General features: G+C 36.8%; 1 protein-coding gene across 6 annotated transcripts in view; it reads left to right on the top strand.

The window, feature by feature from the left end:
- G9a (histone-lysine N-methyltransferase G9a) overlaps positions 1 to 6,976 on the top strand; it is a 127,425-nt gene extending 120,449 nt beyond the window's left edge. For all 6 annotated transcript variants that reach the window (XM_070082781.1, XM_070082780.1, XM_070082779.1 and 3 more), the window contains one exon: positions 4,895 to 6,976. In XM_070082781.1, coding sequence (XP_069938882.1) covers positions 4,895 to 5,045 — 151 coding nt within the window. In that variant the 3' untranslated portion in view covers positions 5,046 to 6,976. The remainder of the gene's footprint in view (positions 1 to 4,894) is intronic.
- The last annotated feature ends 10,920 nt before the right edge of the window (positions 6,977 to 17,896 follow it).

The following is a 17,896-nucleotide window of genomic DNA, read 5'->3' as shown; positions in this document are numbered from 1 at the left end:
GGCATGCAGATATGACAGTTCAAAGGTCCCTCCCAACAGCAAATATCTAAAACCCCTTCCTTTAGAATGCAGGCACTGTACTTCTTGCCTCCAGGACTTAAATTCCCAAATTCACTGACCAGCTTTTGCAACTTCTGTTCTGAATCACCCAAAAGAACTGTCATTGGAAAGTAGTCTTTCCCCAACACCCAAGCATTCACTTCTTTTGCAGTCCATCCTATAAATATTTTAAACACCCATGGTGACATCACAGATTCCTGTCTGAAGCTTACTTTTACTGGAAAATCATACCCTTCTTTATACAATTAAATAAATCTAGTACTAAATTTGCTAATGAATAATTAACAAGTTTAAACCATTGCTAGGACAGTATATTTGAACCAGTTCAGTGTCAGAGTTCATTTATACCAGATTCACTATTTTGTCATCCTCATCCTGGGTGCTAATAAGTTCATACGCAATGAAACAAATTTGAATCAAGCTTTTATTTTTTAAATAAAAAATGAATGTTTCTGTTTTTAAACTTAGTGATATATACAAGAGAAGGGGTTACTAGCCCATTGCTCTCAGCATCTTAGTCACCTCATAAAATGTGCACAAGACACCTATTACACTAGGGCCCCACTTATAAGGCAGGTTAGGTTCCAGGCTACTGCCGGAAAGCAGACATTGCTGGAAAGCAGAATGCCATTTTTTTCCCACTTATAAATGCATATAAATGCCAGGTAACAAGTTTACACTAACACATGTTACGTTAGCAACAGAACTAGGCATTAAAAACAATAAAAAGTAAAATACACACACACAGTACACCCATTACTTACCTTAAAATATTTGTAGTCTTAATGTAGGGTGAGAGGTGAGTTTAATTTGTATGAAGTCAGGCTTGGGAGGTATCTTAGCCAGCCAGGTCAGCCCTCCCAACCCACACGTAATATACTACATTTAATTAAAGCTTCCCAGAGCGATAAAATACATATGCAGAACATTCATTAATTACCTTAAAATATTTGTAGTCTTAATGTAGGGTGAGAGGTGAGTTTTATTTGTAGGAAGTCAGGTTTGGGAAGTATGGTAGCCAGCCAGGGCAGCCCTCCCTATCCCACCCACACGTAATATAGTACTATGATATTTTATTAAAGCTCCCCAGAGCGATAAAATACATATACAGTACATTCATTAATTTCCTTAAATTTTTTGTAGTCTTAATGTAGGGTGAGAGGTGAGTTTTATTTTAAGAAATCAGGTTTGGGAAGTATGGATAGTCTGCAGGGGCAGCCCTCCCCACCCCACCCACACATAATGTAAACAAACCAGACGAACACGTCTGGTTTTCATCACTTTACATTGTGTACAAGTTGTCTCCACCTTGATACAGTAGAATAAAGAGAAACACTCCCATTCTCATGTGACACCATATTTAGAAGAAATGACACCCTGAGTGAAGGCATATGAAAGGAATAATTTTCTAGTTACCCCCAGTAATATTATAGTGTACACATTTTCTCTGATGTTGGACTACAAGTCGCCTGGCTACCACAAGTCCTACAAGTCACCTGGCTGCCACATCTCATCTTTATGTTAATTTATTCTGCTGTGGGGTGTATTTAGATGGATTAAGCAAAATGTCTATATGAATGTTTTATATGATATTTAATGCTCCTTAGAGTGATTATTATTATTATTATCCTTATTAATATAGCATCTTCAAGACTAATAAGACACACTTAGTGATTTTAATGTGTACCTGCATGCCAGCACAGTGTGTAAATTTACTTAGGTACAGGTACTCATAAGTATAAGTATCAATTACATATAATAATAATGTAGGCATGTAGTCCACCTGGCTTACATACCTACACCTACCTATTATTACCACCGACATACCATGTTCACTGAGTTTAATCGTTTATAACAACTAGCTTTAGATGCCGTCATAAACATAGGGAGAAGTAATGAATAATTCATGCCAAGAATTGTAAACAAAAGCGTTATTTATTAAGGGGAGTGACGTAATGTTTTCCCTCTGCCCGGCTACCACACCTCCATAGTATATAAACAAAATGTTTATATGCTATGCAATAAGTTTCTTATATACTTTTGAAGAAAATATCATAGATGGACTAATGAAAATGTCCATATTAACATAAAATAAGACATTTAATGAGCACAAGAGTGATTATTATTAGTACGTATTGTGTAATGTTTTCCCTCCACCCGGCAACCACACCTCCATAGCATATAGACAGCATGTTTATATGCTATGTAACATATTATATAATTTCGAAGAAAATATCATAGATGAATTAATGAAAATGTCTATAACGATGTAAAATAAGATATTTAATGTTCCCAAGAGTGATTATTATCAGTATTACGTAATCTTTTCTCTCTACCCTGCAACCACACCTCCATAGCATATAAGCAGCATGTTTATATGCTATGTAATGTGTTCCTTGTATTATTTTGAAGAAAATATCATAGGTGGATTAATGAAAATGTCTATATTGACATAAAATTAGACATTAGCCCTTTGACTGTTTTGGTCGTATAAATACGTCTTACGAGTCACCGTTTTTGACATATATATACTCATAAATTCTAGCGGCTTCAAATCAAACAGGAGAAAGTTGGTAGGCCCACATGTGAGAGAATGGGTCGGTGTGGTCAGTGTGCACCATATAAAAAAATCCTGCAGCACCCAGTGCATAATGAGAAAAAAAAAACTCCGACCTTTTTTTTTTTTTTAATTAAAACGCTGACTTTGTGGCCTGTTTTCTTATAGTATTTATGGTTGTATTCTCATTTTCTTGGTCTCATTTGATAGAATGGGGAACATATTATAGAAATAGAGGTGATTTTGATTGTTTTTACTATGAAAAGAACCTTGAAATGGAGCTCAAAGTACGGGAAATGTTTGATTTTAGCCGATGTTCAGAAGTAAACAAATGATGTCATTGTCCAATAAATGTCCAAATAGCCATTCTAATACGCAGTCATGAATGGGTTGATGTATTTTTTACAATTATTACAGTATTGCAGTAGTCTGCATAACAGTAAATCTTCTATTTTTTGTTTGAATAAAATTTCAAAATAAAAAGCAAGAGTAATATCAGAGGGGCCTGGAGATGTGACTAATGAACAAAGAAAATGTTATTTTAGAGCCAGAAATGTTTGCATTGTTCATTCTGGACCTTATTTTGATATTGTCAGATTTTTTTAATTTTCGTGAAATTGGCCAAATTTCAAATTTCTGACCATGTTATTGGGTAGTTGAAATCAGTAAATGGGCAGTTTCTTGTACTCAAACGATAGAAAAAAATGTAGTTCTAAAGAAATAGCTTTGAGCTTGGTCGACTGGAACAATGGAATTAGCCGAAAATAAGGCTCAAAGTGGGCAAAATCGCCGAGGTTGCTAACTTCACGAGAGCATAATTCCATCAGTTTTCCATAAAATTTCATTCTTTTCATGTCATTACAATCGGGAAAGGATTCTCTATCATTTCATAAGATTTTTTTTTTTTTTTTTTTTTTTTTTTTTTTTTTTTTTTTTTTTTTTTTTTTTTTTTTTTTTTTTTTTTTTTTTTTTTTTGCGACACCAGGAGACACCTCAGGATTTGGGGTTGTGGCAGTCAAGGGGTTAATGTGCCCAAAGGTGATTATTATTACATAATAGAGAGATGTGCTCATGGAGAATGTAAACGAACCGAGAGGCACGCGCCGCATTTGAAAGACCGCTTGCCGTATAGAAAGTTTTGGTTAGGCTGAAAAATATGTGCAGGAATTCAAGGAGTACATAGAAACTGAAGGACTGAAACCTGAACAAGTGTTTAATTGTGATGAAACAGGCCTGTTCTGGAAGAAAATGCCAAGCAGGACCTACATTACTCAGGAGGAAAAGGCACTCCCAGGACATAAGCCTATGAAAGACAGGCTTACTTTGTTGATGTGTGCCAATGCTACTGGTGATTGCAAAGTGAAGCCTTTATTAGTGTATCACTCTGAAACTCCCAGAGCGTTCAGGCAAAAGAATGTCCTCAAGGATAATTTGTGTGTGCTGTGGAGGGCAAACAGTAAGGCATGGGTCACTAGGGAATTTTTCTATAACTGGTTACACCATGCATTTGCCCCCAATGTGAAAAATTACCTAACTGAAAAGAAATTAGAACTTAAGTGCCTCCTGGTGTTAGACAATGCCCCTGGTCATCCTACAGACGTGGCAGAGCGACTTTATGGGGACATGAGCTTCATTAAGGTGAAGTTTTTGCCTCCTAATACCACTCCTCTCCTGCAGCCCATGGACCAGCAGGTTATTTCCAACTTCAAGAAACTGTACACAAAAGCTCTGTTTGAAAGGTGCTTTGTAATGACCTCAGAAACTCAACTGACTCTAAGAGAGTTTTGGAGAGATCACTTTAATATCCTCAATTGTGTAAACCTTATAGGTAAGGCTTGGGAGGAAGTGACTAAGAGGACCTTGAACTCTGCTTGGAAGAAACTGTGGCCAGAATGTGTAGACAAAAGGGATTTTGAAGGGTTTGAGGCTAACCCTGAGAATCCTGTGCCAGTTGAGGAATCCATTGTGGCATTGGGAAAGTCCTTGGGGTTGGAGGTTAGTGGGGAGGATGTGGAAGAGTTGGTGGAGGAGGACAATGAAGAACTAACCACTGATGAGCTGATAGATCAACTTCAAGAGCAAGAGGCCAGACCTGGGGAAACTGGTTCAGAGGAGGGGACAGAGAAATTGAAGAAGTTGCCTACTTAATTTGAGATCGCCGTAGTAGAGGAACGCCGTAAGGCCAAACGCCGAAAAGCGGGGACCTACTATATGTAGATTTGAACAGTTAAAACAATCCTGCAAATCCTGTTAGTTATAGTTTCTTCTTAATTACAGGTTTGACTATGGGGAGAAGTTCTGGATTATCAAATACAAGCATTTCACCTGCACTTGTTCGTCTGATAAATGTAAATATTCAAGCACCACTATTCACACAACCCTGGAAAACTACAACAAGAGAATACGAGAACTGCATGAAGTGACGTAAAAATATGGCTACACAAGTATAAATATTTTAACTATATTCACAAATGTCTCACTTTCCACTGAAAAATGAGACTGCTGTTGTAAGGAATGTTGTTTAGGGTATTTAACTAAAATAGAGCAATGTGTAAAGGAGACAAGTTGAGTCAAGGATTAAGATTTTGTGGTGTTATATATTTTGAAAGTATAATTTGTTGCATGCCAGTCATATGCTGAAAGAGTTGCTCATCAAAGTTCAGTTTATTGTCATGTTCAGTTTCCATAGTGTGCAGTAGCACCAAGTGGAAACAAAATGTAAATAAACCCTATACAGTAGAAAATCACATTTATAGCAGTTACTCTACAATTTTTTTAGTCTACAGAAAAGAGCACAAGTGTACATATCCACCTGGTATAGTGAAAGGAATGGTAGATTGTAGTATTTTGTGACTTATATGCCCAGGGGTGGGTCACTTTTAAAGTACAGTTTTGGATAATCTTCCCTAGTACATGTGAGGTCAGAGGTCAAAAGTGGTATACTCTGGTATAAATCTTTTGCTTTTTTATTAAAATTAGGCTCTTTAATGGCTGTTGCTCTTAAAACTCTTGTTTTCTCCTAATCTTTGTTTCTTAACAGTGTTTATCACTTTGTCCTAATCCATGGCATGAGAATGTTGGATAAACAGACATTGGTGACAGTGGTGGTTTTCCATGTATGCATGTTTACCTCTGGAAGTCTTGGGTTAAGAGGGAGGATGATTAAGTCTTCACCAATCATTGAGATAACCCACACAGGCACAGGTTTTGTGTTTCTTGCAAATGTAATATCTGTTTTTTTTTTTTTTTTTTTTTTTTTTTTTTTTTTTTTTTTTTTTGGGGGGGGGGGGGGAGAAACTAAAGGTGGCAGTAGTGGATTTAGTGACTTTGCAGATAATATTAAAATTATTTTTGGCATTTTGGTATACTTTCCAATATACCAAAATGTTTTCTGATTTTTCTCTTTCAACATTATATCTCATGCTCTTTCTATAGTCAGTCAGTTAATTTTGGAGAATTTTTACTTGGTAAAATTTTAATTAAACTTATCTTCTAGAAGCTAGGAACTTCCAATCTTAAGTGTTCTAACAAAATCCCTATTGATTACAGCTCTTTTGTCATAGTGTCACAATCATAATAGTGCATCAGGCTCATTTAATGTCAGTTTCTTGTATACTTTAAAGGCAAGTTTGCCATTATCCTTGACAAGTGTCAAAACAAAGTTGGTTGTTAGACTTCTTCTCTAGCATGGACCAGATACTTGGTGGACTCAACAGTGTTAAATCTAGTCTTTCTTTGAAACCATCATGGTTAAAATATCTTATGAAATTATTAGACTGTCATCAACATGCTGTAGTAAGGGCATTTGTAACACTAAGCTCTTAGCCATACCAGAATTTTGTTTACATAGCTGGTTTCTGTATATGAAGAATTTCTTTTGTATGCAGAGTAAACTAGTTTTATGAAGTTGTCACAAGGTAAGCTTAAGGATCCTGTTAGTTTTTTCCTAGGCCCCATCCATCACTTGCCTACCGGGTATTGTTGTGCTCTCAGTTTTCTGTAGACTCTAGAAAACTTGTATTGTAAACCATTGTAAAGAGTGTTTTGTATAATGTTTTGGTTTGATATTTTAAAATGAATATCTTTACACTTTTTTGAAAATAATAGATGTTCATCTGTTTTTTTTATTGCACTTGTAATGTTATCTCACCTTTACTGAACATCTTAATGTGCTAACTTTAGTTTCCCTCTTTACTGTTGAGTAGTGTTTTCAGAGATCCTTAGATACACTCACATTTGCAATTTTGTTTCTCTGGAAATTATGAAATATGAATTCAAACAAAATAATTTCTGAAAAAGAGAGACTACAGTTTGATGGTTTAACAACCTCATTCCCAAAACAAATTCTGCTATATTTCATACATATCTTGCATGTTCATGAGACAGAAAAAAGGACACCAGCAATCCTACCATCATGTAAAACAATTACAGGCTTTCGTTTTACACTCATTTGGCAGGACGGTAGTACCTCCCTGTAAGTACATACTTTGTTTAAATGTTTGTGATAACAAGTGACTTCTCACAGAGTAATATAAGTGCCTAACTTATATTGCTATAGTCTATTTTATAGCATGATGACTGAGGGATTCCTTATTTAATTAGGATGGTAAGTGAGTTTTTACTTGTTGCTTACATTTTACTGTCTACCTAGCAGGTATTTTTTTTTATTAATATTTTCTGACTTTGTTTGACAGTCTTACCTATAGCCTAGTCATCAACGGTAAGACAAATCTTCATTTACAAAATAATAATAGATGTGTATTTTTTTTTCTCATGTCGACCGTCTCCCTCCAAGGTTGGGTGACCCAAAAAAGAAAGAAACACTTTTGCCATCCTTCACACATAATCACTGTCTTTGCGGAGGTGCCCAGATATGACAGTTTTAGATATCACTCCAATCAGCCAATATCCCAAACCCCTCATTTAAAGTACAGGCATTGTACTTCTCACCTCCAGGACTCAAGTCTGGCTAATCAGTTTCCCTGAATCCTTTCACAAAATATTACCCTGCTCACACTCCAACAGCTCGTCAGGTTCCAAAAACCATTCGTCTCCAATCATTCCTATCTAACACTCCTACACATGCCTACTGCATGTCCAGGCCCCTTATACACAAAACCTCTTACCCCCTCCCTCCATCCTTTCCTAGGACGATTCCTACCTCTCCTCCCCTCCACTACAGATTTATTCACCCACTATATCATTCTGTTTTGTTCTATCCTCTCTAAATGAACTAACCTCCTCAATAAAACTTCTTCAACCCTCTGAAGAATACTTTTTTTATAACTCCACACCTCCTCCTAATTTCTACACTACAAATTATCTGCATAATATTTACACCACTCTTTGCCCTTTGACAAAACCTCCACAACCTCCAGCTTCCTCCTCGCTGCAACATTCACAACCCATGCTTCACACCCATATAAGAGTGATGGTACCACTATTTTCTCATACATTCCCTTCTTTGCCTCTATGGATAATATTTTTTGTCTCCACAGACACCTCAATGCATCACTAACCTTTTTTACTTCATCATTTCTATGGTTAACCTCGTCCTTCATAAACCCATCTGCTAGCATATCTACTCCCATCCCAAATATCTGAACACATTCACTTCTTCCGTACTCCCTCTATCCAATGTAATATCCAATTTTCCTTTACCTAAATCGTTTGATACCCTCATCACTTTACTCTTATCTATGTTCACTTTCAACTTTCTACCTTTACACACCCTCCCAAACTCGTCCACTAACCTTTGCAACTTCTCTTTAGAATCTCCCAAAAGTACAGTATTATCACCGAAAAGTAACTTTGTTAACTCTCATTTTGTATTGACTGCCAATAATTTAATCCCACCCCTCTCCCCAGTACCCTAGCATTTACTTCTTTTATAACTCTATTTATAAATATATTAAATAACCATGGTGACATTACACATTCCTGTCTAAGGCCTACTTTTACTGGGAAGTAATCTCCGTCTCTCCTACACACCCTAGCCTGAGCCTTGCTATCTTCATAAAAACTCTTTACAGCATTTAGTAACTTACTACCTATTCCATACACTGCAACATCTGCCACATTGCTCTCCTATCCACTCTAACATATAATTTTTTAAAATCCATAAATGCAGTGAAAACTTCCCTACCTTTATCTAAATACTGTTCACAAATATGCTTCAATGGAAACACCTGATCTATACATACCTTACCCATTCTAAAGCCTCCTTGCTTATCTGCAATCCTGCTCTCTGTCTTACTTCTAATTCTTTCAATAATAACCCTACCATACTCTTTACCTGGTATACTCAGTAAACTTATTCCCCTACTATTTTTTCAATCTCTTTTGTCCCCCTTCCCTTTATATAAAGGAATTATACACACACTGCCAATCCCTAGGTACCTTCCCCTCTTCAATACATTTATTAAGCAAAAATACCAACCATTCCAACACTATATCTTCCCTGCTTTTTAACATTTCTGCCATGATCCTATCAGTTCCAGCTGCTTTACCCCTTTTCATTCTATGTAATGCCTCACACACCTCCCCCACACTCACATCCTGCTCTTCACTCCAAAAAGATGTTATACCTCTCTGGCCAGTGCATGAAATTACTGCCTCCCTTTTGTTCATTGACATTTGAAAGTTCCTCAAAATATTCTTGCCATCTACCCTATACCTCTAGCTGATGTTAATTTAGCCGACCAAATCATCTGGAGGAACTTCAGTAGACAACATTTCTTTCCCCCTCCCTTCTGTTGGAGTGATTCCCTAGGAAGAAAAGTCCAGAGAATCAAGCTTAAGGGAAGTTTATCGACATATTCTACCTACATTACTATGTTGTACCAGCACCCTAGCATTCGTCAATACTCAAGTTGTCTTCTAAGTGTAAATATTGTAGACATAGTCTTGATAAGAGTTGATTTTTCATATATGATTCATTGAAGATTGTCATGAGATTGCAGCATTAAAGTGCCAGAAGTTCCTGTTATTACTTGCACTTAACAATAAGTGAGCATGTTTGCTTTTATCATTCCCTGTCATACTTACTGTATTATATAGTGTTAGTCTTGTATTTAATAATATAGCCTACAAAATATAATATATTCTGTATCAAGAATTTAGATTGAGTATAGGAATGATTGTAGATTTAGGTTGAGTATAGGAAAGATTGTGATAGTCCTGGATTGTTATACGCTTTCTTTTAATTTCATTACTTATTACAGGCTTTTTTTTTTTTTACACCATGTGAGTACCCATGTAAAATTTTCTCATGATAATTTAATTGCTTTATAAAGTTTAAGTATTTATTCACTTTTAACTGGTGTGTAGAGTTATGAACTGTGCAATATTGAACCTCCTGGAGAGATGTTGAAAATTCATGATGAGAGAGTATTTATGAGCAAATGAGCATTTTGTTCCATAAAGTCCATATTCATTGAAATTTTTAATTACAGTAATTATTTTTATATCTACGAAAACATTAACTACAAAGAAAATTGAATTTAGTCATCCTTTTGAGCTATGATGTAATGTATTGACGTTTCAGTAAATAGTATTTAATCCAAACCTAGGGATTACTGCTCCATTAAATTGGGGCTACTTGATTAATTATGTATTGTAATCACTGGAAAAACTGTATCAAATACAGTACTAAACTTTTTGCAGATTTTTCCCTTATTTGTGACTATACAAATCTGTTCTGTTTTGCAGTGTTCATTAACCCTTAAACTATCCAAACGTAGATCTACGTTCACTCGCGTGGCACTCTGAATATTTTGAAAAATAAAAAAAATCGTTTGTTTTTCTTAAATGAAGAGCACATTTTTCTACATGTTATAGAATTAAAAAAAAATTTTGGGGTCAGTACTTACCGAGATATAAGACCATGAAGTTGGCTCTGGATGCTCACCTGACGGCAACATCGACTCCTGCCGCTTGCAGAAGTGTTGCCGATATGCCTTTTTTCTCATTTTTATTTTAATTTATATATATTTTTATGTTCTGATAATTACAATTTATAATAGTTCTTGTGATTTCATAGCCAATCTTTGTTCTGACACTAATATTAGGAACTGAAATAGCACTCAAATAGTCAAAAACACATTGACAGGTGAACATTTACACTTGCCTGGGTTATTTACTATTGTCTAGAAATATATACAAAATATTTATAGGTCCCAGCAATGTTTTAGATATCCTGGCATATACCTTGAAGCATGGTGTTATGAAAGGCATCCCTATACTGGTGACAGCCCAATGACATTTGATAAATGCCCACTGCTCCAGCTAACCCTGCTGTATTTATCACTGTTACACATGAGCATGTCTCATCTCTCTTTCAATCTGTCTATCTGTCTGTCTGTGTGTTTATCTATCTGTATCTGCCTGTCTATCTGTATCTGCCTGTCTATCTGTCTCTGCCTGTCTATCTGTATCTGCCTGTCTATCTGTCTCTGCCTATCTGTATCTGCCTGTCTATCTATCTGTCTCTGTCTGTCTGCCTGGAGTATACGTATATCACACTCCTTGAAGAATGGTGTTATGACAACTGTTATCAGCTCAGTGACATATGATAAATAGGCACTGGGGGGGGACCCTGGCTTTATTTGTTTTCACTAATACAAACATGTTTGTCCATACACAAATAACCCGCACATAGAAGAGAGGAGCTTACGATGATGTTTTGGTCCGACTTGGACCATTTACAAAGTCACACTAACGAGGAGAGCAGGATGGGTATATGTAGGCAGCAGGTGGTAGTGGTAGTAGTGGAGGTGGAAGGAAGTAGTAGTGGGGAGGTAGTAAGAGTAGGGGGGGGCCAATCAAATACATGTGTACTAAGAAAGAGGAGCACTGCAAGGGAGCTGGTGCCCACAGAGGATAAGAGCAAGAACACGGAGGGGGGGGGAGGCAAATAAATAAGTAAATAAAGAAGGAACAAATACACAGGGCAGAAGAAAGACAACCTAAAGGAGAAAAAGAAAAAAGGAAAGGGAAAGAGGGAGAAGAGGAAAAAAGGAGGAATCAAGTTAGGTCACGAGTGTTCTGAAGTTTGGAGCATTTTACAGTGTAATGGGAGAGGAAGGGATCTACAGAGACGAAGCCGGGACTAAGATTCATACAAGGAAAGTTGTATGAATCTTAGTCCCGGCTTCGTGACTTTGTATATGGTCCAAGTCGGACCGAAACATCATCGTAAGCTTATAGATAGAGTTAAAGACAGACAGAGATATAGATAGACAGATATAGACAGAGATATAGATAGAGATGTAGACAGAGATATAGACAGAGACAGCCAGAGACAGTCAAAGCAAGACAGCCAGACGGCCAGCCTGCCGAATACATAAGAACGTGAGAAAGAAGGAACACTGCAGCAGGCCTACTGGCTCATGCAAGGCAGGTCCATGTCACCCTTTCCCCCCCGAGTTAGACCAACAACCCACCTAGTCATGGCACATCCATTGAAGGAAGGAGCATGACATCACAGTAGCACAAGCTAGTCAGGTCCAACTTACACCCACCCACACTCATTCATGTATTTATCTAACCTATTTTTACTTTCCTCTTAAAATGGGAGTGTTAATGCGACATGGTGTCAGTGAATCCCTGGTGTTTGCCACGCTATTTGCTCTAGCTGGCACTCAGTTGAACTGGCGCTCCCACAAGGTACTAAGTACTCCCAGATTTTTTAATACTGTGCACACTTTGAGTGCAAAGACCCATTCTTTCATGTCTAGGCGACTCAAGCGAGCCAAATTTGTGCCAAATTTGAAGGAATGAAAAATAAAACGTTGATCTATGTTTGGACAGTTTAAGGGTTAAAAGACTGTACTTACTTTGGGCAAGTAAAAAAAAAAAAACTTTCTATGCTGCAGTAGGGCCTGTGTTCCTGTTATAATACACTTGCTTCTCTCATTCACATGCAGTACAGCCTTAAGTGCTACAAGTATTACTTTCTACTCAGTAACCATTTGTTACTCTACCTAACTTTATCCTTATTTTTAGCTTGATGAGAAATGTGACAAATTATTTATCAATATGCTTTACATACCTTAAATCTGGCATTCCTCCTAAGTTTTATAATAAATTTTATTCATTTCTTGAGATCAGCATCATAAAAAAAATATTACAATACATTAATTTGTATGAAACTGTGTACATCATCATATTACAGATCTGAAGCCAATACAGTGGACCCCCGGTTAACGATATTTTTTCACTCCAGAAGTATGTTCAGGTGCCAGTACTGACCGAATTTATTCCCATAAGGAATATTGTGAAGTAGATTAGTCCATTTCAGACCCCCAAACATACACGTACAAACGCACTTACATAATTGGCCGCATTCGGAGGTAATCGTTATGCAGGGGTCCACTGTATTGGTATACGGTCAGCTCCCAAAATTCACAGGGTTCCTAATTTGCAGAATTCCATTATCCAACATTATTACTTATTTGAAATCTGTGAATCAGTTCGATTATTTTGTGAACTTTTTCGTGGGGTCTTGCTGCACACCTTCTAAATTGATAAAATATAGGTCTCCCTTTCTTTATGATGATTTGGTTTACATCTTCACTTTATTCAAATTCATTATGCTGCATCATATTTCTATTTGTAATTCCATATATAGGATTTACTATTGCTTTGTGTGATTGCCACAGTTCACAAAACACATAGAAGATTCTTATCAGTGGTAGATACAAAAATGATAATAATAATGCTTCAAAACAAGTCTCCTAGCTTTTCCCTCTTCCAACCAGATAACCACCATTAAGCTTTCCTTCAGTATAAAAATTCTGGCACTGCCCCTGATTCTTTTATTTTTTTTTTTATTATCACACTGGCCGATTCCCACCAAGGCAGGGTGGCCCGAAAAAGAAAAACTTTCACCATCATTCGCTCCATCACTGTCTTGCCAGAAGGGTGCTTTACACTACAGTTTTTAAACTGCAACATTAACACCCCTCCTTCAGAGTGCAGGCACTGTACTTCCCATCTCCAGGACTCAAGTCCGGCCTGCCGGTTTCCCTGAATCCCTTCATAAATGTTACTTTGCTCACACTCCAACAGCACGTCAAGTATTAAAAACTATTTGTCTCCATTCACTCCTATCAAACACGCTCACGCATGCCTGCTGGAAGTCCAAGCCCCTCGCACACAAAACCTCCTTTACCCCCTCCCTCCAACCCTTCCTAGGCCGACCCCTACCCCGCCTTCCTTCCACTACAGACTGATACACTCTTGAAGTCATTCTGTTTCGCTCCATTCTCTCTACATGTCCGAACCACCTCAACAACCCTTCCTCAGCCCTCTGGACAACAGTTTTGGTAATCCCGCACCTCCTCCTAACTTCCAAACTACGAATTCTCTGCATTATATTCACACCACACATTGCCCTCAGACATGACATCTCCACTGCCTCCAGCCTTCTCCTCGCTGCAACATTCATCACCCACGCTTCACACCCATATAAGAGCGTTGGTAAAACTATACTCTCATACATTCCCCTCTTTGCCTCCAAGGACAAAGTTCTTTGTCTCCACAGACTCCTAAGTGCACCACTCTTTTTCCCTCATCAATTCTATGATTCACCTCATCTTTCATAGACCCATCCGCTGACACGTCCACTCCCAAATATCTGAATACGTTCACCTCCTCCATACTCTCTCCCTCCAATCTGATATTCAATCTTTCATCACCTAATCTTTTTGTTATCCTCATAACCTTACTCTTTCCTGTATTCACCTTTAATTTTCTTCTTTTGCACACCCTACCAAATTCATCCACCAATCTCTGCAGCTTCTCTTCAGAATCTCCCAAGAGCACAGTGTCATCAGCAAAGAGCAGCTGTGACAACTCCCACTTTGTGTGTGATTCTTTATCTTTCAACTCCACGCCTCTTGCCAAGACCCTCGCATTTAATTCTCTTACAACCCCATCTATAAATATATTAAACAACCACGGTGACATCACACATCCTTGTCTAAGGCCTACTTTTACTGGGAAAAAATTTCCCTCTTATCATGTTTAATTGTTTAAGGTTTGACTAAGCTAGTGGAGATGCCATGGGCTAGACACCTGAATAGGATTTTATTCAAAATGTGTAGAATGGCTTTACCATGCCCAAATCTCTCTCTCTTATGACTTTCAATATTAACCAGATTAAAGTGATATTTAAAGAGAGAGTCTCACAAACTCACAATGAGCCCAAATCTGATTTCTGTTTTATTATGCAGGCATAACCTTGTATTTGTGAATTCTAGATTTGTGGGGGATCTAGAAACAATCCCCAATGAATTTGGGGGAGCAGATTGTACAAAATTAGCATCCTCACACTTCATCAAAAGGTGCCATACCCTACTGAAGTAAAGAATTAAGGAAAACTTGCATTTAGGTAAACAAACAAAAATCTGAACTAGCCAATGAAATAAGCAGTATTTTAAGATTGAAGAATCTTCCCTATTGTGAAGATGTGTTACCTTTTTTTTATTTTTTCAATGCCCATACTGGTATATGTGGTTTTAGCCCTGCTTCCACATGTCATGTGTTTAGATTGGAAAAAAAAAAAATTTATTATTGGGATGAAGGATTATATGGCTCACTGAAAATTACCAATGACTCAAAGAGGATTACAGTAGTTTGTAGTGGGATGGAACTATATAAAAAACTTTCAGTGCTAGGAAACTACAATAGAAGGCAACAGTGAAGGTGACATACAAGAGTTCTCGAAGTGGCTGAACAACACTTGACACTATCACAGAGAGAGAATTATTTACTAGAAAAATGCTCAAACAGTGGGTTTATTAGGCAGAGTTCTAATTTGCATTTTTTTTTTTTTTTTTTTTTTTTTTTTTTTTTGTTTTGTTTATCAACAAGTCGGCAGTCTCCAACCGAGGCACGGTGTAATTTGCAAATAAGTCTTATAATACATTACTGGGGTTCAGTATCCAGCTAGCACTTGTGAGTTTATGCAGGGGTGCAAGTAAATAAACACGAGGAAAGTTTGTAGAAGGGGATTCACTTGGTGAGACCCATGAGGTGGTCTAGCAGAACTCAATATTTAACGATTTCTTACTACTTGTAAACAGCTCATCTGGCAAAGTAACAAATGGTTATTTAGTATATGTTAACCTCTATTATGTGAGAGGGACACAGTGTATTCTGAAGGGAGTCATTGGACTCCACAAAGCATAGAAAAATACCTATGCAATATTGTTGAACACCTCAGAAGAATCACATAGAAAGGTATGGTATTTATTTGTTATTCAATGAGAATCATATTTATTAAAAAAAAAGCTCAAACTTGAGTAATTGAGATGTTTATATTTTGTTAACTTTAACCCTTTCACTCTTGGTCCCATAATATTATGGCTTGCAAGCCAATGTGGGTCCTGTAAATCTACGCCAAAATTCTAGCAGTTTCCAGTCTTGTGGGAGAAAGCTGGTAGGCCTACATATGAGAGCATGGGTGTGAGTGGTCAGTGTGCACAGTATAGAAAAAATCCTGCAGCATGCAGTGCATAATGAGAAAAAAAAAACTGTTTTTTGTTTAAAACCGAATTTGCAGTGTATTTTCATTTGGTATTTATGATTGTATTCTCATTTTCTTAGTCTCATTTGATAGAATGGAAGATATATTACAGAAATAGAGATGATTTTGAATGGTTTATGAACTAAAAGTACCTAGAAATTGAGCTCAAAATAGTGGAAATGTTCAATTTTTGCCGATGTTAAGAGTAAACAAATCACGTCACACATCCAATGCACATCAGCTGGTGGGTCTAATATGCTTTCACAAATGCTCTGATATTATTTATACCACTTTTGCAATGCTGTATTAGTCTACATAACAGTAAATCTTCTGTTTTTTGTGTGAATAAAAATTTAAAATGGAAAGCAAGTGTAATATAAGAGGGGCCTGGAGATGTGACTAATGAACAGAGAAAATGTTATTTTAGTGCTAGTAATGTTTGTATTGTTAATTCTGGACCCTATTTTGAACTTGGCCTTTTTTGAATTGGGCAAATTACCAATTTCTGATCACGTTATTGGGTAGTTGAAATCAGTAAGTGGGCGGTTTCTTGTACTCAGTCAGTAGAATAAAAGGAGTTCTAGCGAAAAAAAAAAAAATTCTTTTGAAATGATAGAGAATCTTTACCTGATGGTAATGAAACCAAAAGTATGAAATTTGATGGAAAACTCATGAAATTACGCTCCCACGAATTTAGCGGTCTCAGCAATATTTAAGTATCGGTAATTTTGCCCTATTTTCTCCCAATTCCATTGTTCCAGTCAGTCAAACTCATAGCTATGAGTTTGATTGACTGGAACAATGGAATTGGGAGAAAATAGGGCGAAATTGCCGATTCATAAATATCGCTGAGACCGATAACTTCGTGAGAGCGTAATTTCATAAGTTTTCCATCAAATTTCATACTTTTGTTTTCATTACCATCAGGAAAAGATTCTCTATCATTTCACAAGAAAAAAACAAAATTTTTTTTAATTTCTTCGACAGTGAGAGCAAGTTTGTGAGCATGGGTCGCAGCAGTGAAAGGATTAATATGCTCATGTCTTTTAATACTGTATTTTGACATTACTGTGCTAGTGATAATTGTAAATTATTAAAATGCTAGTATGGTAAATTGTAATTTTTTCCATAAATGACCATATCTAATTCATCAGAATTACTTAAATACCTTTAATAAAGGTAAGGATGTTATAAACAATGTACACTTTCACCTTCCAAACTTCTTCGTGGATTTTAAGAAGCATGTGCCTTGAAAATAATTTATAATTATTTTTAGAACTTTGATTTACTCGACAATGTCTCTGTTTATAGATAGCTATTGGGTGACCATGCCTATCAAATTTTATTCTGAACTGTTGGAGTGTGAGCAGGGTAATATTTAGTGAAGGGATTCAGGGAAACCGGTTATTTTCATATAGTCGGACTTGAGTCCTGGAAATGGGAAGTACAATGCCTGCACTTTAAAGGAGGGGTTTGGGATATTGGCAGTTTGGAGGGATATGTTGTGTATCTTTATATGTGTATGCTTCTAGACTGTTGTATTCTGAGCACCTCTGCAAAAACAGTGATAATGTGCGAGTGTGGTGAAAGTGTTGAATGATGATGAAAGTATTTTCTTTTTGGGGATTTTCTTTCTTTTTTGGGTCACCCTGCCTCGGTGGGAGACGGCCGACTTGTTGAAAAAAAAAAAAAATTATTGATTTGGTGCCATGAACATTTAGGTTTGAAATAAACAATTTCTATTGCAC

The sequence above is a fragment of the Cherax quadricarinatus genome, chromosome 8, assembly GCF_038502225.1.
Source record: "Cherax quadricarinatus isolate ZL_2023a chromosome 8, ASM3850222v1, whole genome shotgun sequence".
Classification (NCBI taxonomy): Eukaryota; Metazoa; Arthropoda; class Malacostraca; order Decapoda; family Parastacidae; genus Cherax; species Cherax quadricarinatus.
This window is presented reverse-complemented; position numbering and strand designations above follow the sequence as displayed.